This window comes from Aedes aegypti, chromosome 2 (assembly GCF_002204515.2).
Source record: "Aedes aegypti strain LVP_AGWG chromosome 2, AaegL5.0 Primary Assembly, whole genome shotgun sequence".
Lineage (NCBI taxonomy): Eukaryota > Metazoa > Arthropoda > Insecta > Diptera > Culicidae > Aedes > Aedes aegypti.
This window is the reverse complement of record NC_035108.1, coordinates 250,991,480-251,014,727: the sequence shown is the minus strand read 5'-3', so window position 1 is coordinate 251,014,727 and position 23,248 is coordinate 250,991,480. Positions and strand designations below refer to the sequence as shown.

The 23,248-nt window shown below is 36.6% G+C and overlaps 1 protein-coding gene across 2 annotated transcripts in view; it reads right to left on the bottom strand.

Moving 5' to 3' along the window:
* The window catches only part of LOC5569504 (tribbles homolog 2), a 183,402-nt gene that overhangs the window by 22,005 nt on the left and 138,149 nt on the right, over nt 1–23,248 (bottom strand). For both annotated transcript variants that reach the window (XM_001658539.2, XM_021844790.1), the window contains exon 5: nt 10,054–10,245. In XM_001658539.2, coding sequence (XP_001658589.2) covers nt 10,054–10,245 — 192 coding nt within the window. The remainder of the gene's footprint in view (nt 1–10,053; nt 10,246–23,248) is intronic.

Sequence of the window (23,248 nt, the reverse complement as noted above, 5' to 3'; positions counted from 1 at the left end):
TTTTGTTTGATTTGGAACATAATAAGTTACATTTTTATTCAGATTCAGATTTTGTTACAATTATGTTTAGTGTAGATTTAATTGTGTTCATTTTTTGTTATTTTAACTACTAACCAGCAAAAAATGCAACATATTTTGTTAAAAAAACGGTCTATCTGAGTAACAAAATCTGTTACAACTCTGTTGTAATCCACTGGTCGGGAAGGCTGCAAAAAGCCCACAGCAACATTGAGCAAAAGCATATACATGATTTGAAATTGGTTGAGTACTCATGGAGTTACAGAGCTGATAGCGATTGAGTATCATGAAAATTGGAACTTTAGAGGCAAGCTAAAAAAAGACCTACTAGACATAAGGAAAGGATCAAACAAGAACCAAGAAAACAGAAAGAAACCTAACGGAAACCAGGAGATAAGAGTCTGGTTCATCATAGAATCGAACCAGATTGTTCCCTATGAATATTTTTTAGGTTTTTGTGAAATTCAAGTATAACTGCATGCATTTTTCATGATTTTCTCCAGGAATATCATCATAAATAATGCAGGTATTTACCATGGTTTAAAAATCAACTTGAAATTTCCCTAAAAATAATCACATAAATCACCTCAGATTCCATAAAAAATCCTCAGAAGTTTCTTTCAGAAATTTGTCAAAGAAAACAACCCAAGTTATCTTAGGAATTTATGCATTGATTTTTCCATCGGATTTCCTTCAAGATTCCTGTTTAGACCATACTAAAGAGATCTTCAGTAAATTTCTTAAAATTCTCTTCGTAATTCCCGTTCAGTATTTCTTCAAGATTTCAACCAATTTATTTGAAGTGTAAACTCGAAAGTTACTTTTGACGAATTCCATGTCAAATCAGTCAGTCACAGAACTCGACCATCTTCGATTTGCAGTAAATTTTGCACATGTTTTTGGTATGATACAATAAGTGTTTTCCATAGAAAATTCGATCATTTTGACTTTTGAAAATGCCCTATGATTTTACAGCCCAAACTGTTTACTACAACTTTTTCATAGAACATTTTTCTCTAAAATCAACAGTTTCGGAGTTAGAATTTTCCAAATAAGTACAAGCAAAAATGTATAGGCCATTTTCAGATGTTATACTTCAGTCAAAATGATCAATTCTCGAAAACTTATTCAAATAGTCTCAAGACAAAAAAGTGAATAAAATCACTTTATTGATCCTACGTGTATCGCAGACGAAATTCTACATGTTCCGCTCCTACTAAACTAGATTTTTCATTTTTAGAACGTTTAATTTTCGGATTTACAAAACGACGAAAGTAAGATTTTCAACTTTCGCAACCTAACCACTACTTTCGCCGCCCCGCTGTATAGAGAGACAATGTGACTTAACCACGAATCAAAACAAACCACTACTTGAGCCGATTTTACACTGGTAGAAAAACGTTGAAAGTAGCTGTGTGAAACGGCTTATCATTTTGTTATAATTATTTTTGTTGAAATTAATAGAAACTACCTAGTTTTTGAACGTGATCTGATTGTATGCAAAATTTGAGCGATGTACATGGCTAAAAAAATGTAAAAAAGGTGATTCATTTTAAAACAGTAGAAGACAGGTTGTGATTCTTCTCAATTAGTTTTCTCAAAACCGTATGAAAGTTATTTACGTCGATTTGAAAAAGTAATCGAGAATTTTTTTATGGAAAACATTTATTCTACCATACCAAAAACATGTGCAAAATTTGATCCACATCGAAGACTATCGAGATTTATTTTTATTTTTTTTCGACTCTTTCTGGATGGAATTCGTCTTTGATAAACTACTACAAAGATTTCTGAAAGAACTACTGGACACTTGAGGAAACCTTAGCTAATATACTAGAATCTCTGGATGAAATCCTGTAGGAATTCCTTGCAAAACTCTGGACGAAATTGAGTATGAATGATTTGAGTGTCTGGTCTTCAGTGTATAATTTCGAGAATTCCAAATATAAGGTCAATGACGGCGCCGGCCACGTCCTTACGGTCATCGAGGAAGAAAAGAAATGTTAGTATGACATCCATTTTTACTAAATATCGAGTGTACCTCTGCATCTGTATGGTTGTCACGGGAAGGAGTTTTTGTTAATGGAAGGGATTCAGAAGCTGCACAATCTGTATACACCTTGGTAAGTGTAACCTTCATTTAAAAAGTTATCTATTTACATAGTCTTCTAAAAATATGTCGACACCTCTGGTGGCAAACCATTCAAAGAGTTTGTTGCGTTTGGTGATTAATAAAAAAAACTTTGACGTCCTGCTAGGACTTCACGAAGCACTCTGCTGATGTATTAATTGGTATAAGACATTGAACGAGATTTTGAATAATCCACGGAAATTTTACTTGTGAAATTACTAGAGAAATGTTTGATAGAACTGCAGGAGTATTCCATGCAGAAATATCTTGAAACATTTGTTGAGAAACTTCATCAGAAATCTTAGGTCAATTAAAAAAAAATCTGGAAGTATTCTACCCTGATTTTTCTCGATGGAGGATTTTTTGGAGTAATTCCTTGGTGACCGTAATAGAATAAAATCGAGTTCTCTGTGAATTCTCAGAGAAATCTCTGAGGAAATAGGATTCCTTGGATTAAATTCTTAATAAAATTGAACTGTTTATTGAAAAATCGCTGGAAGAATTCAGAAGAGAATTATACTAAAAGGAGTTTATGGAGGAATTCCTGGATAATTCTCAGATTGTATTCTAGAAGAAATCTCTGAAAAATTCCCTAGAAAAAATCCTGAAGCTTTTCTTCGAGGAATCTGAGAACAGTGTAAAAGTCGTATAACAGTCTCTGACGGTTCATCTGAAGCCCCCAGGATTCACTGCAAGCAAAATAAGGAAAAAGTGAGTTTAGAGATCATTCATTAAAAGTCCAGACTTGCATTAAAACAATGAACAAGTTTCTAAAAAGAGACCTGCTACCAACCCTGAAGTAATGATCTAACAAATTTGACTCTTTTCCAAAGTAACATGAGGAAAAACTACTTTAAACTTATACAAGTTATAGTTTTAGACAAATTTAATAATTTCAATTTTGAAGATCTAAAATAAAATAAAATTGGTTTAAAACCATAGGTCATATTTTAAAACTTAAGTATTCACCAACAAGTTGCTTGCGTCACTTTTAAATATAGGGTGCAGATCCACTTGGGCACTTACATGATTCACTTTGGCATAGGGGTTTTTCTCTATCTGAAACTTTGAATTAAGAAGCGCTTCAGTACGACGCATATTGTGGCCAAATTTGAACTCATATAACAGCTTTCATAAAAACCTCATTGCCGAAGTCAATCAAAAGTGCCAAGAATAGGATCCAGCTGGTTCAAACATTGAAGTTACTCTTTTTATGAGTATGTGGTCTTTTGATTCCGTTGCTCCTATGGGGTGAGCAACGATATCAAGAGCAATTGTGGTTGCTAACTGGTGAGCTCGTTTCATGCTAATGATAATAGTTGTATTTTCTTCTTCTTCTTCTTGGCATTATGCTTTCTCTGGGACAAAGCCTGCTGCTCAGCTTATTGTTCTTATGAGCACTTATGAGAGCTTTCTTTGCCAAAGTTGCCTTTTTCGCATTCGTACATCGTGTGGCATGTATGATGAGACTTTATGGCCAGGGAAGTCAAGGAAATTTCCATTACGAAAAGATCCTGGATCGACCGTAAATCGAACCCAGACACCTTCAGCATGACTTTGCTTTGTAGCCGCGGACTCTAACCACTCGGCTAAGGAAGGCCCGTTCGTATGTATGTACAGATATCTTTCCACCGCGAGCCAAAAATGCAAACTAGTTAAGTGAGAGTCGTCCCGTGGTGATTGTGGAGATGCAGAGGTATTTTCGGTCTCTAGAAGCAACAATCACACCCTAACATTCCTTACCCATACCAACTGGTTATGAGTACATGATCGGTGCTGTTATTGATCAATAATATAAGAGTTGCTAAAATGTGCACTTCGAGAGTACGCGGAAAGTCCCATCTCTTATTCATTTGGATTGAAGTGCAATTCTTACCAGATCTGATTAATCACGGAGCAGCAACCATTGAAATGAACAGTCAGTCTATATTATGCTAAACTTTAAAGTTTCCCCTTTTATGCTATTTGAATTCCGAACAGCACATGAACTTTGTGTTTTGAGAACTTTCGAAAAAGTGGGGCGCACCCTAGCGTCCCACCTGCCTCTGCTTTAGACGATTGATGACTTTGTTGCATTCCGTCACTAAACGACGATGATGATGCGGTGTGCTTCTTTTTTTACGATCGAGCCATTCATTTAGCTTTACATATAATATTGTTTTAAAAGTTTATGTGTCAATTCAAGGATACCATCCCAACCACAAAAACTTTGGAATTTCCGCATTCTTGGTCGGTGTCCCTCGTGTTTCCAGAATTTTGGGCAATGATTCATGCTCTTAGTTATGCACACCAACGCTCCGGAATGCACATGATGAGCTCTGAACCATTATCTTGTTTCACCTTTTGATCCGATTTTCAGCTTTCCGAGTTCCAACCATGATTCACATGATTGGAGCGCACTTTCAACCTAAATCTACAAGCAAACCGATTAAACTGTGCGCATAGAAGCACTAGACGAAACATGTTCGGACAAAGTAAGAAAATCTCTGCCCGCGACCAATCGCCAAACGGATGAGGTCGAGCTAGCGTTTACGGTACTTTCCTCTCACCTGGACCTCCAAGCGCAGCTCAGCGGTAAGTTGCTACCGCCACCCCAGAACCCCCGGAGAGTACCTGTGCATTCATGTTCGGACTTGGCCCTCATGACGGCGCGATGATGACCGCATCGTGTCCAATAATAGTGATGGGATCAGCAGCCGTGAAGAGATTTGCTGGTCTTGAGTTTGTATTTACTTCCAGAAAACGTGAGCTATAAAATGCTAATGTACTCGTTGGAGTCATCGTCTTTCTTGTTGGTGGACACTGATGTCAGCCCCGATGATGGAACCACCACCAAGTGCCCAGGTGACGGATAATCCTGTCCAATCGTGAATTGTCGAGATCGAAGAGCCCGGATTGAAACATGAAGAGAAGTTGATTGCTTTCACTCGGTATGTCGCGAGATTAATGAGTTCGTGTATGATTTGGCTTGAGATACCAAAAGAGGATTAGGGAGCGCTAATCTATTACATGGTAATACTTGACCTGCGCATAATGGAAAAAAGTTGTCAAGAAGACTTTATTCTGTAGAAACAGATTCTGAGGTAGCTGCAAAAAATTTCTTGTGTTGACGAACGGATAGTTGTCTCGTACCACAGTGATTCGTACTAATAGAAAACGAAATAATTTTACTATAAGATCGTTTTACCTGATAGTTATGATATTTTCGTACTAACAATGAGTTAATCACAATTTTGATAAGATTCGTTTCTATTTCTACCGTGTTACGCCTGTTGTTTTACAATATACAAATCTAGGAGGCGTAGATTTATCTGATAGCTTACGATTTCGCCCTAAAAGCAATTGGTAACCGAGTGTCAGTAGCAATGTACCAATTGGTTACCAATAAATTTTAGGGCGATATCATAAATTGAGAAGATTTTTGTCCATAACAAATTTTTAAAATTTGAACGTAGAATTTGTTAAGAACCTTCAATTCTATCCATCACCAGAAAAGTCTACATGGTTTATGTGTATGCTAGTGGTAAAATCATGGTCTAAGTATGTTAGATTAAAGGGACCAACAGTATGGCTAAAACTATTGGATTCGACTGTATTTTTTATATATCGGTAACATTTGTGCTGTGCAGTCTTTCAAAATCTTCGCCGACGTTTCGGTCCTTAGGTCGGACCTTCTTCAGGGCTCGAAATTAATCAATAAGGTCAAATTAACTAAAATCAACGCATTTTCAAAGACTGCGCAGCCGAAAACAAAAGTTACCAGTATGACTAAGGTGAGCTGAATTGAGGGAACCACGCATTCCATCGAGTTACAGAATACCGAGTAAGGAACTGTCAACTGTATGTTCAGAATGTTCTTCTACATATTTTAAACAAATTATTCTAAGCCTAATCCGCAAGGTAAATATGAAGTTGAAAAGTTCAAAAGATATGAATGCTTCCATACGCTGCGCTCATCTACAAAAACCCTCAATACGTAAGTTTTGCTATATCGCGTTCACGCGTTCTATCCTCACATCATTTCCGACAAATTTTGGTACCTTACAATTTTGTATTGCACAAAATTGGAAGCAAATTCTTGGAGAACCATAGGTCGAACTGTGACTCTATTAAAGATAAGTTTCCACCTATCCTCAAAAAAAAAACATCAGGATAAACTTTGAACGGAAAAAACACCTTCAGTTTTGTAGGAATTCGTCCAGAAATTTTTACAAGACTTCCTTCAGGAGTTCCTTTATAAATTACTTTCATAAACTTTACTTGCGTGTTTGTTGGCGGAACTATTGGAAAGTAAATTGTTTCAAAAATATCTACCAAATTGAGACCTATGTATTTCCAAGAAAACCAAATTCTACCAAAAATATGGCAAACTGCTCCCACGAATTATAGGATTTTTTATTTGTCCAGTAATTCATTCACAGAGTTCGCGCCAAAGACTTCTAGCAAATTACCATTGAAAGTTTGATATGGATCTGTCTAAAACCAAACCAAAACTTTATCAGGAGTTTCAGTTGAAAATCTACCAAATTATTCACAAAAAGTTTTGCAAAAAATATCAATAAATGCAGAAATTTTTTATCATTTTTACAAAAATTTAGAGTGTGAAAATTTCGTTCAACATTTATCCGAAATTAAGAGTGATCCAGAACTATCGTACTGCAAAAATCTTAAGTTACACACCACAAATTTGTTCATTCAGATCCCCGGAAGCTACAGTGTAAGTTTGAAGTTTTGCTACAGGAAAGATATCAAATGTATGTTTAAATTACACTTTCTAATAAGGGGCGCTGCAGGCGAAACAAAACTTCAGGTTATTCATTAAAATTTCAGTCAATTAGGGGTTCTGTATATTAGGAGCTAATATACAAAACCCCAAACTTGGGCACAACTTGGAAAACAGCATTTGGTTACTGGCTTTTGTCACTGACTGTAATTGGAAAGATTTTCGTATGACTTTGGTCGATTTTCTACAACTTTTAATTGTCAAATTCATTGAGTACCTATTAAGACTTTATGGATTCCGCCCAAAAACTTTCATAGTAGTTGTTTCGAAATGTTTCGTACCATAAGTTTAGCTTTGAATATTCCTAACGAACTATTCTGTACAGATCAGTATTGTATTTGTGCAAAAAGAAACAGAAATTGTTTGGACAGTGTGGAAGTGTTTGTTTCACACGATCGAAGCAATTACACAGCGTAACAAAAAATACATTTTTGAGTGTCTCAAGGCGAATGCCTCTGAACAAAATAGCTTGGCCAGAGAATGTTACTGGTTTGTTTGTTTCTGTCATTGTTTGTAGTAAGCGCTGCTGTATGAGTATCACATTCGAAACAAGCAAGATCAAACTAGTCATGTTGTTATCCGATATGTCTGAATTCTATGCAAAACTTATGGTTTATGCAAATGTCATCGTGTCAGACGACATTCAATTGACAGTTTTTTTGTGTTTCTCGATTTTCATTCTACCGCTCGTGTGTGAGAGGTGATTCTACCGCTGTGTGTGAGACGTGGCGAAAAAGGATGAATGCAGAAAAATAAAATGACTGCTGACCATGGAAACGAAACTAAAGTCGCGCAAAGTTTCGAATGTTTACAGCACTGCCATTGGTAAGCATTATCTAATCTAAACCATGGTTTGAATAACTGTGATAACTGACTACAGAGATTGAAAACTGTATCACATGATGGCAAAAATCGGAAATAATATTGATATTCATTTATGATTTATTTTCTAGTTGTTTTATTACACGGAAGAGTAGTATTTTTTAACGAATATCATTTGAAGTTTCTGACGCAGGAGAAATGCCTAAGTTTTTAGAATGAATTTTATGGAGAAATCAACTCAATCGATTGAGGATATATGTATATGACCTGTAGGAGAAATTAAAAAAACATGTCCCCTGAACCACTCAGGATATAAAAAAAGATCAACTAGTTTAGGTTCAAAATAACTCGATATTTTGGACGTGAATCTTTCTAATCTCTCCACTAGATTGAGCTACTGTGCATCAAATTATTTGAATTCGTATACATCAAAACGCTGATGGACGCATTTCGCGCCAACTGGAGTAGATGCTGGCATCACTTTCTCTGATTTCAATAAAACTTTCTGGATTTGTAAACCTTGACTAACCAAGCCACTTTCAATAATTAGTTTTTTCCAAAATTTATCTGGACTATCTTTTGGAAAGTGCTAAACTTTTTTGCCCCAATTGGTTTTTTAATGATTCATTCAAAAAATGTCAATTTCTTCTCCAATAAGTGTTGTATGGATTACTTTTACATAATTGAATAAATTTTTGAATACAAATACTGCAAAAATTCTCATTTGGGGCCCACACTGATAAAAAAATGATTTTCAAAATTTGAAGTCAATTAAAAAAAAACTACTATCAATCGTCCATATATCGTGTGATGGGCACTTTTAAGGAAAATATTTCTCTAACAAACAAGTTCGAAGGCTTGTGTATTCGACAAAGTCGTATGAGGCGACAAGGACTTCACGAGAATAAAATTGTTAGCTTAAAGCTCTGCCAGTAGGAGGCGTTAGTGAGCCTGAAATATATATATTTTTTTAAATTTTATACTGCTGAAAAATAAGAGAGCTTATTTTCTTGATAAAGTTGTTTGATTAGCCAGCACTAACACGCAGTTAGTTAGCTTACTAGCGCCTTCTGGTCAGTGCTGTTAAATGTCATGAATATCACGTGATTTTGACAATTGAATATTGTGAATATCTTTCCCGTGGAAATAGTTATCGGAAAATGTTATTCTTGGTGACCATTCCTGAACTACTATCGGTTGGCCATATCAGCTGATGCTAGATTCCGCATGGGAGAACGCTATATGCATTTCAATGTTTCCGAAATTTTGACATTTAACAGCACTGCTAGTGCCAGTCTTTTTTTTTTAACTAATCAGCATGGCGTATTAAATTCTAGCCTAACGAGCAATTCTGTCAAAACACTATTATTTTAGTTCATTTTCAGTTTTTAACATCATTTTAGTTTTGCAGAAACTTAGAAGGAATTTCTTGAAAAACAAAGATTTGAACCATTTTTATGAAATTGTGTAGATCAGTTAAAAGATTTTCGGGTAAAATCGGTTCAGACGATAATATCTGAACTTGGAAATCAATTATTTTTGAATTTTTTATTGTTATTTGGTAAAATTGTTATTGCCGGTGTTTTAATTTCTGGTGAACTTCAATTTCACATATTATACAGAAAAGAAAATCCTAATAAATTGCTTCCAGGACATGAATTTCACAATTACTTTCGAAAATAACACCAGGAATATCACCTGAATTCACACAGATACAATTTCAAGAAAACACAGAATGTTTCTTAGCAAACCAACGCCACCAACGTCAGAAAATGTAATTGCAACAGTCTTTCCCATATATTTCGTAGATTTTCTCCATACAACTTTCAAACTTGTTCAGTCCCCCTTTATACTTGTTGGATTCCGCTCAAAAACTTTTATAGTAGCTTCTTAGAGTCCAATTGAACACATTTTTGGGGGATAACTGAGGATTTTAGAGTTTGATTCTTTTCGTATAAAATAAGGCTACTTTTATGAACAACTCATGTCATTTATCAAGTAATTCCAACATTTCTTTTTTTTCTGTTAAAGTAATAATAAAGACAGCCAATCAGCAGCAAAAACGCCACAAAAGGAAGCACAGCAATGAAAGTTTTATAACCTACATCCGAACAATCTAACAATCGTCTCTGCCATTTGTTCGGTTCGATCCGTAAATAACAAAGAAAAAGCATTTTCAGTTTTGCATTGGCAAATGGCAAACAATTCTCAAGCTCGACAACGACAAGCATTGAGCATTGCATTACTACACACGGAGAGAGATGCCGCACCCATATAATTAAGCAATTTCTTCGCTCACCTTCCGACCAGCATGGTGTAGAGGATCACCCCGAGGGACCACATGTCGGCAGCCTTTCCGGAGTAGGTGGTGTTCGCTTTCAGGATTTCCGGCGACACGTAGGCGGGGCAGCCCCGTTTATCTTGCAGGAGGTCTTCGGCGGGGTCGTCCAGCACAACGGCGTCCTCTAGGGATTCCAGCTTGAGGTGACTTCTGCGGAACAGAAATGATGGGAAAATTGAAGATGCGATTATTGATGATGTCCGATTTTTTATTTGGCAGTTATGGATAGAAATGCGTGTGTTCCAAAAGGTTGTTGGGAAGATTCTGCTTTGCAGAATGGTAGTTAACAAGGAATTTTGTTCTATTTAATTGAAATTGATGATCAAGCTTTGAAGCTTATATGTACATCCGAAAAGCTGTAGGTCTTTTACAAATATCATTTTCTACAAGAATGGGACACTTCTTCAATCTGGCGAATGATTTGCCGAAAACGTTTCTTTCACAAAGTGAACATTAATTAGCTTTTTCTCTTCATCAATATACAAAAACTGTACAAAGTACAATACCTACCACAGAGGAACAAAAAAGATGTAACTAAATGCTTGATCTATTGTAATTACGACGACGGTGGCCTACACCAGGGTTGGTAGCAACTGAGTGTCTTAAAAATAGGATTTTCAGAGATCTCATGGCTTATTTCCCTGACAAATGGAGAAATGCTCAATCAGCTTGCTTTCCTCCATAGGTAAACTTTTTGAAAAGGTCACTTTGAACAGAATGATCAACGAAAATTCAGTTCGGATTTCGGACATGGACATTCGACCACTTATCAACTTTTACGTGTCACAAATTTCATTCGTTCGAACAAAGCTGAAGGCTATTCTACTGGCCTCGCTCCCCTTGAAGTAGAAAAAACATCCGACAGTTATCTTTCCAATCGTATACGTCAGGTTAATTATAAGAACTCCAAGTCTGAAAGACTTCCTATAAAAGCTGGTGTTTCTCAAGGCAGCATTTTGAGGCCAATATTAAAAAAATATTTTCACATCTGACGTACCTGAGTTGCCTCAGGGATGTCAACAATTTTTGTTTGCAGATAACACAGGCCTCTCTGTGAACGGACGGTGCCTGCGTGTACTAATGAAATTATTTCTTTAGTATCCCAAAATAAATCTCTAAAATATAATTTCTGAAGCATTTTTTCGTCAAATTGGAGAATAAATTTCTGAAGAACCTGCGATATTGAAATAGTGACCGTCTCTAAAATAAGGTCCGCCACCAGCCATGCAACACTGATCGTCACCATCAAACTTTCAAATAGGTTTGTCCAGAAGCGTTGACTGTCTCGACAGTCGCAGCAAAAACCTGGCGCAATTGCCTGCATGAAACTGAACGCTTCAAATTGAAAGATTTTTGCAACAGGGATGATGACGGCGATCGATCGAGGCGACGCCATAAAGAAGGCATCGATTCCAATTACGGTCGATTTATTGACCCACGATGGGATGATGAAGAAATCGGTCTCAATTGCTCGGCGGGAATAAATATGAGGATGTTTTAATTGAAACTGTCGGGTCTTAGCTGGTCTAGTGGAGTTCAATTGCAGGAGAAAAAAAATCAATATTAATCGTGTATCCACTTCGATCGAAGCCATTGTTGGCAGCAGCGCCAAGATCGAGACCCACAAGAGCATCCAAATAAGAACAAGTTGCTATGGGAGGAAATTGCTTTCCGTTTCGCGATTTTTGCATTTGCGAAGTTTGTTCCCTTTGCTTCCACCAAGTAGTGCACAATTATCGGTGGCTTAGCTTTCCGAGCGAAAATAAACCCGTGAGCTATTAGTTACCTCGATACCTCGTATCCTGTGCACCGCTGCGAAGAGCGATCATCAAAAGTCTGACGGTGTAGCATAGAAATAGCGGTAAGCCACTTCAGGGTCATTGACAATTGCGGAAAGCCATAAAGTTTCGCGAATTTTTGCCTTTCCTGTTTCGCACTACGTTTAGCCAACTTTTCTGCGTTAGATTTTCGCAAGTTTGAGAAGAGGCTTGACCGAATGATTTAGTGAGCGTTGATTTTTTTGTAGAGAAGAGCTCAGTAATTAGAAAAGAATATCATGTGTATAGGTTTAAACAAATTTCCAGGCCAGCCATGTTGTATGCTGTGCCAATATGGACTAGCTGTTGTTATATCAGGAAGAAAGCTTTTCAGAGGATTCAAAATGAAATTTGAAAAATGATTAAAATTTAAATAATTAATAATTTTACACAAAAAACGTTGCAGAAGATTGCCACGATTAATGCGTTATTTATTTAGATTAAATTAAGTAATAACCACAGACAAACAGACGTAACACTCTAATTATTTTCATCGTACAGCAGAATAGCGCCCAATTCTAATATCTAGTAGTTGGCCGACGGGCCACTCGCGGTGCTCGCATCACTTTTGTTCGAGTTGGACGTTTGCTCACTACCGCCACCTAGTTCACGGTTGGCCAAATAAAGTATTTTTAGCAATGGGCGTAAATGTTCAAGTGACTATGTTTTAAATTGATGATTATTCTAGCTGTTACGTCTGTAACTGTCACTTCCACAGAGGGCACACAATGCTGAGAAGCAGGATCTGTCTACGTTGGGACGTAATGCCAAGAAGAAGATGGAACTCTTATACCACGAATCGTTAATATATACTAATAATAGCAACCCTACAACTTGCATCAACACCAATCGAGCTAAAACATAGTTATTGCTCAAAACGTCAAATGTCAAATCCATTCACTGCCACACATAATGGAAGGGTCAAGCAATCCGACATCCAACCGATGGAAACAAGACAAACACGATGATCGATTGCATTTGGCCCATACGGGAGATAAATGGTCAGACCTTTCTCTCTTCAGATCTTAACCACCACAAGAAGAGTGCTATTACGTCAGTCGAACCATTTGCCGGTCGGCAGCAATCGAAAGCCGTATAACCACCAGAAAGGGCAATTTCAGCCCTCTAACTAAATACCTAGCTATTGCTGTTGTGCAGAAGCAGTCGCTAATCTCTTCCTTGTTTGCGAGCAAAAGGCACCTCCGCGCGAAAAAAAAGGGCAACCGATCGAGAAAGTTTCAACATGCAATCGGTGAAAATTTTCTCCATACCGAAAAGGATCCCGAGCAGAGGGAAAGTGCTGCAGAATACAAAAACGGGGTATTCCATACCAGATCGGTTCGCAATACTTACCACCTTAATGATGTAGGAAAGAGCTCTGCATAAGTAGTAAATACCTCAAATAATATCTCATGCGTATCCAAGTTTTATCTTAAACTAATTCTTTTATTAGTATCATTTCAAACATTACATTCATTTCTTATATCTAGGTGTTCTGAGTTAGAGAACACTATCATCATAATTTGGTAAAACGAAACAAAGCTTTTTTAACATTTTATCAACAACATATTACATTTCATTTGCCGTAGCAGTTCAGAATTTTACAGGTGAGTCGATTTCACCTGCTTAAAAGTATGAGTTATTCATTCCTGCTCGGGATACCTTGAACCCCTTAGGGAGATGCTGGTAATAGGAGAGCAACTAGCCAGTAATCACTTTTCCCGTTCCATGTCGATCGCACTGCTGTGCACCTTCGGGCCCTAACATGTCAAACTTCCTATTTATTTGGAGAGACCCCGATCGATGTGCATGTTGCACCGTGGTTGCAAGTTTCCAACAACGATCCACATTACCCCGAGAAAGAGCAAGCATGTGAATATCGGTTTCGTAAGTTTAGGTACTGTGGTGCGACGACGACAACTGGAAGAGAAATGGCTCTTTCGAGCGGTGCCAGTCGGTGTGCAGCAACCAGATTTCCTAGTGCATCGCAAAATTTCAACACCACCAGCAGCAGCAGCACCACGGTTCGCATAAATTTCCTATCAACATTTATTAAATTTTCAAACCCTGCTTTGCCGTCGTTGGCAGGGTGGCCAGGCCAATCGATTTATCTCTAATGATTTTTGTCTGACCTACCGATTAGTAGGCCTGAGTCAATAGTCTACCGTATCAAAATAGCAATTTTTGAAGTTAGTTTTTTTTTGAATACATAAATTGTATTTTTGAAAAGAAGCGTATATTACAGATAATTTATAATCATAAACTCTAAATTTGTTGTTCTTCGATTTTAAATATAGAGATTGTTCAGAATCATGCGACAAGACAAAGCATACTACGGAAGTATCTGGAGTAATGACAGAATGGAGCACCCGTAGGGGAAGACGGGGTAAGACCACCCACCATGTGGTTTTTTGAAGCCTTAGGCATGATCAAAAAATATCAGATGTGTTGTATTTGTAAAAAAATAATTATTTCTTGATGCCTGAAAAAGTGATGTCTAATCATGATTATTTTTAGCGACGGGGTAAAACCGCCCTCCCACGGGGTAAAAGCGACCACCAAGATTTTCGTACACTATTTTGCGAAAAAAATATATCAGTTCCCTGTGATTCTAATAAGTATAATTTTTTATGAATTCTACATTGATTAACGTGGATATTTTTAGGGTTAATTAATTCAAAATACTTAGATATGTACTTATCATTACTTTGAGAAACCCATGTTTTGGAAAAAATATGCGGATTTGGTTCAAATTTTTAACAAAATTGATTTCATTTTACTTGAATAGTAATGTGCAAAGTAGTTACAACTTTAAAAATCGTTTAGGCATTTTATTTGGTATAAATTAGGGGTGGCGGTCTTACTCCATTAACAGTGGTAGGTTTTACCCCGCTAGCGCAATTTTCAAAACTATGGCCTAAATTCACAGCTCAATATTTACAATTCATTTTTCACTTCACTAATGCATATTTCACAAAGCTGTTCGAGCATGGACGGGTAATTTGTAATGTTTTCACAAAAAATCCCTCCCGAAATCCTTAAGTGAGCATCTGTTAAATTTAGATCAAATTCAATATCGACGAGTAGAAACTTTGTTTTTGATATTTGTTATGAAAAGTTTAATGTAAATATCACCCAAATGGTTCAGAATGTCAAAAATCTTGTGTTTATGGAAAGTGCTTGGTGAATTTTTAAGCAAACCGTCATTTTCATGCCAAACTGAAGGTGGTCCGTCTTAAGCCGGCGGGCGCTCTTACCCCGTCTTCCCTAATGATGCGACCAGGGAGCTGGTATTTCAAGAGAAATCTTCGGATTTTTATTTATTAAATTCCAGAATTTATTTTTCCTTCAATCTTTCTGTTAAAGATTCCTTAAAAAATCTTAATGGTCTTCAAGCAACTTTTACATAACTTTGTCTAGGCATTCCTCCTAAAATGCATGCAGCATTTTCGTTAATATTTCCTTTAGTAATTCCACCTGGAATCTACCTAATAAATCCTCGAATAATTCTACCAAAAATTCCAGGGATTGTTAGAAGGATTCTACTAGGCGTTTCCTTCATTTTATTACATACTTCTAGAAACCATAGCAATAAACATTAAGACTTTTTTGGTCTTAATTTCTCTAAATAACAAAATCTACAGCTTTTTTCATATTTTCAAGGTATTCTTCCAATGTCTGTTTTCAAAAGTTTTTTTTTCAGATTCCTCGAAAAATTCTTTCAGAGGTTATTAGAAGAATTTCTTAAGGAAAATTTTCAAAAATTCTAGATATTTATACAGGATCTTTTTCATGGATTGTTTCAAATGATTTTACGAAAAGCATTCCATGATTCATTCTTTAAGACAATCGTGAAAGAGAAAATAATTAGCATTCATTATATGAACGTGTTTCGTGTAAAAAACAGTATCAATGACCTATTTGTTGGAATTTCTGAAATGATTTCTAGCAAAATTAGTACTTGCTTTTGAAGTCCTGGACGAGTTTCTGACAACCTCTTTGAATTTATTTGGTTGTTATTTCTAACCGCCTTTCGGAGAAGTTTTGATGAGGTTCCTTCTAGAGCAGCAGATTACTGCAGGAAGTCCACTAGTAATTTATTCAGCAGGTCTGTCAGACATTGGTCATTGGTTGACGCCAAAGTTGGTATTTGGTTGACGCCAAAGTTTATTAAAATATTTCGGACAGAAAATTTATCCTTAAGTAGCTTTCTCAGTTTTGCCAGAATCTTCTCCAAAACATTCCCCAGAAAATTTTTCACGTTTTCCGTTGGAAATATTTGCGGATTATTCTACTGAATTCTTCCAGAAAGTTAGCCAGGAGACCCTATCTTTCTTGACACTTTGATTTCCAAATCACACTATATTTGTCTTTATAATAACAAATAACTATTTCTTGCTGTTTGTGTTTTAAAACCTAATCCAGCCTTAAATTGCATTATCAACAGATCACAAGAATAGTGAATTTTGTGGTACTTTTTCTGAATAAAAGTGTCTTTTGGTTGGAAAAAGTGACTTTTTAGTGACCAGGTCGAAAAAAGTGCACAAGTCACTGAAAAGTGACTTGCTACCACCAGTCCTTCAAAAAATAACGGATTACGGTGAAATCTGTAACAATGTGTAAAATCATTGAACAAAATATAAAAAAAAAACTCGAGAATTCTTCGACCGGGAATCGAACTCTCGACCTATCGATCAGGATGTAGTCTTGCTACCACTATGTCAGCTTTTACTGCTTGTTAGAAGTGTACAAAAACTGAAACAAAATGAACTTATGCCTGCTAGAGCGGCTGTCACATGATTTCACAGTAGTTCGGTAAAAAAAGGCTGTTACCGAACTGTTCGTTCGTATTGCACAAGATTACAGTAAAATGGTTTGTTTCACGGTTTTTTTTTTCTTGTGGATTTCACGGGTTTTGATCCGTTTTCTCTGAATCTCTGAAATTCGAAGCGTAATTGCACCGATGAATCGCTAAAGGACTTATAAAAGTTATTTCTAGCAGCAACCCGAAATCCTTAAGTGAGCATCTGTTAAATTTAGATCAAATTCAATATCGACGAGTAGAAACTTTGTTTTTGATATTTGTTATGAAAAGTTTAATGTAAATATCACCCAAATGGTTCAGAATGTCAAAAATCTTGTGTTTATGGAAAGTGCTTGGTGAATTTTTAAGCAAACCGTCATTTTCATGCCAAACTGAAGGTGGTCCGTCTTAAGCCGGCGGGCGCTCTTACCCCGTCTTCCCTAATGATGCGACCAGGGAGCTGGTATTTCAAGAGAAATCTTCGGATTTTTATTTATTAAATTCCAGAATTTATTTTTCCTTCAATCTTTCTGTTAAAGATTCCTTAAAAAATCTTAATGGTCTTCAAGCAACTTTTACATAACTTTGTCTAGGCATTCCTCCTAAAATGCATGCAGCATTTTCGTTAATATTTCCTTTAGTAATTCCACCTGGAATCTACCTAATAAATCCTCGAATAATTCTACCAAAAATTCCAGGGATTGTTAGAAGGATTCTACTAGGCGTTTCCTTCATTTTATTACATACTTCTAGAAACCATAGCAATAAACATTAAGACTTTTTTGGTCTTAATTTCTCTAAATAACAAAATCTACAGCTTTTTTCATATTTTCAAGGTATTCTTCCAATGTCTGTTTTCAAAAGTTTTTTTTTCAGATTCCTCGAAAAATTCTTTCAGAGGTTATTAGAAGAATTTCTTAAGGAAAATTTTCAAAAATTCTAGATATTTATACAGGATCTTTTTCATGGATTGTTTCAAATGATTTTACGAAAAGCATTCCATGATTCATTCTTTAAGACAATCGTGAAAGAGAAAATAATTAGCATTCATTATATGAACGTGTTTCGTGTAAAAAACAGTATCAATGACCTATTTGTTGGAATTTCTGAAATGATTTCTAGCAAAATTAGTACTTGCTTTTGAAGTCCTGGACGAGTTTCTGACAACCTCTTTGAATTTATTTGGTTGTTATTTCTAACCGCCTTTCGGAGAAGTTTTGATGAGGTTCCTTCTAGAGCAGCAGATTACTGCAGGAAGTCCACTAGTAATTTATTCAGCAGGTCTGTCAGACATTGGTCATTGGTTGACGCCAAAGTTGGTATTTGGTTGACGCCAAAGTTTATTAAAATATTTCGGACAGAAAATTTATCCTTAAGTAGCTTTCTCAGTTTTGCCAGAATCTTCTCCAAAACATTCCCCAGAAAATTTTTCACGTTTTCCGTTGGAAATATTTGCGGATTATTCTACTGAATTCTTCCAGAAAGTTAGCCAGGAGACCCTATCTTTCTTGACACTTTGATTTCCAAATCACACTATATTTGTCTTTATAATAACAAATAACTATTTCTTGCTGTTTGTGTTTTAAAACCTAATCCAGCCTTAAATTGCATTATCAACAGATCACAAGAATAGTGAATTTTGTGGTACTTTTTCTGAATAAAAGTGTCTTTTGGTTGGAAAAAGTGACTTTTTAGTGACCAGGTCGAAAAAAGTGCACAAGTCACTGAAAAGTGACTTGCTACCACCAGTCCTTCAAAAAATAACGGATTACGGTGAAATCTGTAACAATGTGTAAAATCATTGAACAAAATATAAAAAAAAAACTCGAGAATTCTTCGACCGGGAATCGAACTCTCGACCTATCGATCAGGATGTAGTCTTGCTACCACTATGTCAGCTTTTACTGCTTGTTAGAAGTGTACAAAAACTGAAACAAAATGAACTTATGCCTGCTAGAGCGGCTGTCACATGATTTCACAGTAGTTCGGTAAAAAAAGGCTGTTACCGAACTGTTCGTTCGTATTGCACAAGATTACAGTAAAATGGTTTGTTTCACGGTTTTTTTTTTCTTGTGGATTTCACGGGTTTTGATCCGTTTTCTCTGAATCTCTGAAATTCGAAGCGTAATTGCACCGATGAATCGCTAAAGGACTTATAAAAGTTATTTCTAGCAGCAACCCTATAAGAATGGTTAAAAAACTTGAGAGTAGTTCTTTGAGCTATGTCCAAAAGAATTATCGAAAAAAAATCTGTGGAATCTATGAAGAAAATCTTTAGAGGCTCCTATTGAAATAATGTTATTTTGCATTCAGCGAACCTAATATATACCGTGGCTTTGAATGCCCGTTGAATATGATCAACACACCTGAGAAGTTACCTAATAAACCAATTTCATTATGTCCAAGAGTTAACATTATCAGTTTTACACCTTTCAAAAATTTCGCGTATTGCAAAATATTTAATTTCTATTTTCCAATTCTTAGGGAAAATGCAAAAGTTGCTTCTTAGTCTTGCCTTTATATATGTATTTTATTTGATTAATAAATAAAGTGCTAATTGGAATACTCAGTTCAATGGACTCTGACATCTATTTTTTGGATTAGATTTTTCTTTATTATTATTTTTTAAATTGGGTAAAGGGTTCGCTTTCAAGATTATCTTTGGCATGGGGGTTTTCTCAGTCAAATTATGAAGAAACATTTCAATACGATGCATAATGTGACTAAACATTAAGTCAGTAGGTTTTAAAAATACTTGCGGAAGTTAATCAAAAGTACCAAGAATAGGATTCGGCTTTCTACGTAAAATTTCATTGGAATTGCAGTGTTAACAATTTCTATAAGCTTCTGATGGAACAAATTCAGAGCAATTTTAAATATTCGTTTTATTTATATTTAATATGGTTTACACTAGAAACGTATCCATTTCTTGAGACATCAATTTAAATTTTTGGCATAAATTAAAATAACGAGAATTCTTATGTACATTTGGAAACGGAAAAGGTTTAAGATGATGTTTGAAACACTATTCAAAAAGGCTTATTGAATGAAAAATGTACTTCGTTTACCATATGTTTGTGATCTTTGGCAATCATAATTTGTATTTGTATTTTAATGTTGGGACAAATTTATCAAATTTTTAGTAATGAAAAAAAAACGATTGTATTACTATACCATTTAATTTCACTAGAGTTAATAAAATAATGAACAGTAGTAATAAATTCAGGTTTTCATTACTTATAAGTATTCCACTAAACAGCTCGAAGATTTATTATAAATTTTTAGTATTTTTCCATGAATTCTATAGTTTAAAAAATTGTTTGAAATTCGACATAAATTTTAAACTTGTTTGACTTTTAAATTATTCATGATTTTTACCAGTCTCTGGTAATCAAAATGATGTTCTAATACAATTTTACCATCTATTAGTCTCAAGACTTTATAATAAAGTTGTTTTTAATCTCTTAAATTTAGTTTTATGAGTTTATCGATAATAATAAAAAACATCCTGGCCACCCTGGTCGTCGGTTTCTTGTTGAGCCGGCAACTGTCTCGCATTGCAATTAAAAGAAAGTATATGGCGCTGGTTGTGCATAGACAATTTCCACACCGAGCGAAGCCCCGGCAGCACTTTGAGCCGAGCTGGTGCGACTTTTCTGGGAGGAAGGCGAATGAACTGTTATGACTGGCACTGCAGTGAGCTTGCTCGGTGCTTGGATACTTAACCTAGAGCCGAACTCCACAAACCTAACGCTTTTCCGCCTCCGTGACTTAAGAGCGATGGGCTCTCTTTGCAGGAGACTCAGGGTGTGCAGAGCTTCGGGGATGGGTATTGCAGGGCTGGTAGCGATCGAGTGTCTTTAAAATAGGAGCTTTAGGAATTTTATGCTTGACAAAAGGATCGAGAAGAGACCGATCAGAGTTCAGAAGAAGAATTGAAAGCTTTTTTTACTAAATTGCTTAAATTATAATATAAGAAAATAATCAATCGAATCTCTGGATGAAGCTCTGTAGCATTCTCTAAAAATATTTAACAGAATCTCTGACGAAACTTGCGTAGAAATTGTCGATATAATTGCTGTTGTATTTGCTAATTTGAAATCAAATTAAATTTTGATGTTGATTTTGCATGAAAAATTACTCGAACATTGTTTAGAACTACAGAAGTAAATCGTGATGGGAATGTTGGATAAATTTCTTGAGAAACTTAATAATGAATCACTGCTGGAATTTGTGAATTTGAGTTATTTGTGGAAAACCGTTAAAACCTTAAACTTATTTCATGGAAAACCCTGGAACAAACCTTTGCAGATTTTCTTGAAGGAAGCCCTTTAGGAATCTTTGGAATATCTGCTAGAGTATCTACTGCAAAAATCAGCGAAAATCAAATTGGTGGAAATAGATTTTGAGAATAAATTTTTGGAAAAAAAAAAATCCCTGTAGAAATGCCTAGTTAGGCATTTCGTATACAAATTCACTACAAGCAGAAGGAAAATTGTGACTATATAGACCTTTTTGGTTGAAAAAGAGACTTCCATCAGAATAGAGACCTGCTAACCAGCCCTGGTATTGTGTCTGTCGGTGCGGCGCAGAGCGCTTTTTACTGAAGAGGAAGTTCGGCACCAGCTCAGAGAGCTGGTTGAAGAAATTAAACGAAACCAGGAAGCTGCTGTTGCTGCTCTATTCGGAATGAATAAAAATTGAATAAGAAATGTTCGGCATGGCGGTGAGTCGGTGGAGATATGGTGTGGGTTATGAAGTTTTGTGTGCCGGTCGATGACTCTATGGAGTTTGTTGCGCTCGCTCAAGAAAGCTCTGGGCTCTGTAACGACCTGTTGCTACATGGCACAGCACGCGGAATGTGGGTTATGAAACTGTACAATGTTTTGGATGTAGCATGAATTTTGATGGAACCCGATCGTTTCTGGTGCAAGGATTGGCGGTTATTGAAACTACATTGTATGTAGATTGACATAACCAACAAAGACCAGACTGTACAGAGGGTTTCGTGGCTGTAACACTGATTCCAGCCAATCACGCATGCGGCGCAACTGATTTCCGGCGCATGGCGCCTTCTTTTTCGAGAACTCCCAAAACAATACAGCCCGCCGTTCCCGGTCAAACCGGAAACGAACCTGAGAACTTTGAACGCGTGAACAATGCGAATCCCTTCGTCTCACCAGCACAACGCCACGTCTTCGTCGTCATGCTTCTGCAAGTCAAAGAAAGAGGAAGTTTTGGTCGCTTATGCAAACGCAAACCTCGGAAGAAAATCGCAACAATACGCGTACAGCCCAAAACGTGCGAGACTGAGGTTGTTTGGTTGGTTGGTTATGGGGAGGGGTGACGTTGCCGGGTGCCGAGGTCAATGAAAGCAGAAATTTAAATTAGAGATTGGTTCGGTCCCTAGTCTATGTGGCAGTGCAAAGTACAGAGCTCAATTAATATCGGCACTCGGAACGAGTGGAATATACGTCTTGAATTGAGTCGTAGCGAAAGAAGCAGGAAGTTTTATGCGCCATGCCTTTCGCTCATTTGATGCAGGTTGCAAAGGCTAAAAGCGGAACGGTACGGAGAAAATCGCAATTTTACGGTGATTGTGGTTGAAGGTGCGTTTAGAAGGTATAAATTTTATTCCGGTCTGGGCTATGCAGCGGTAATTGACACTAAGTGAAGGGACAATTTGGACGCACTTTTCCTATGCAGGTTTGCTTAAAATGAAACATGGCGGGAACCAAATATGGCAGTCACATTGGCCAGCTTGTGCCCCTACTAACGAATTTAAAGACACTCATCAGCAGAAATAACGAAAATGCTTCTTTCGAGAGGTTTGTCCCTTTAGAGTTTAAAAACATGATTGATTTCGTATTCCGAGCTGTTTCACTTTAATCAAATGCGACAATGAATGTCACTTGCACTTGCTGGGGTGAACACTTCCTCAGTGGAGGTTGCTCTTCTCCTTCTCCTTAGTATTATATCCGGGAAGAAAGTTTGCTTATTGTCAAAATTATTAACTAAGAGTTTTCTTTGCCTTAGTTACCATTTTTCATTCGTATGTATAGGGTGCAGAGCTACTTGGGGACTTCCATGATTCACTTTGGCATGGGGGGTTTTTCTCGACAGAATTATCCGAAACTTTGCAATAAGAAGCGCTTTAGTACGACGCATATTGTGGCCAAATATGAGCTCTGTAGCTTTCAAAAAACCCCACTGTCGAAGTGAATCAAAAGTGCCAAGAATAGGATCCGGCTCCCTATTGAGTGATAGATGCGATCAGGCAACTGTAATAGTGGGTTTTTATTTTATTTTGAAATAAATGCGTAGCAACAAATGAAGATAGGGTTTCGTTTTATGGACCAGTGCACGAGTTCACGAATTTGACGTTTGAGCGGTGCCGAATTCATTCGATGCCATGGTCCCATAAATAACACGGCACCGCTAAAACGTCAAATGATGAACCCGTGCATGGGTCCATTATTCGTCGTATCAAACTTCGGTTCCTTTGATTGTGTAATTTTTGTTGCACTGTGAG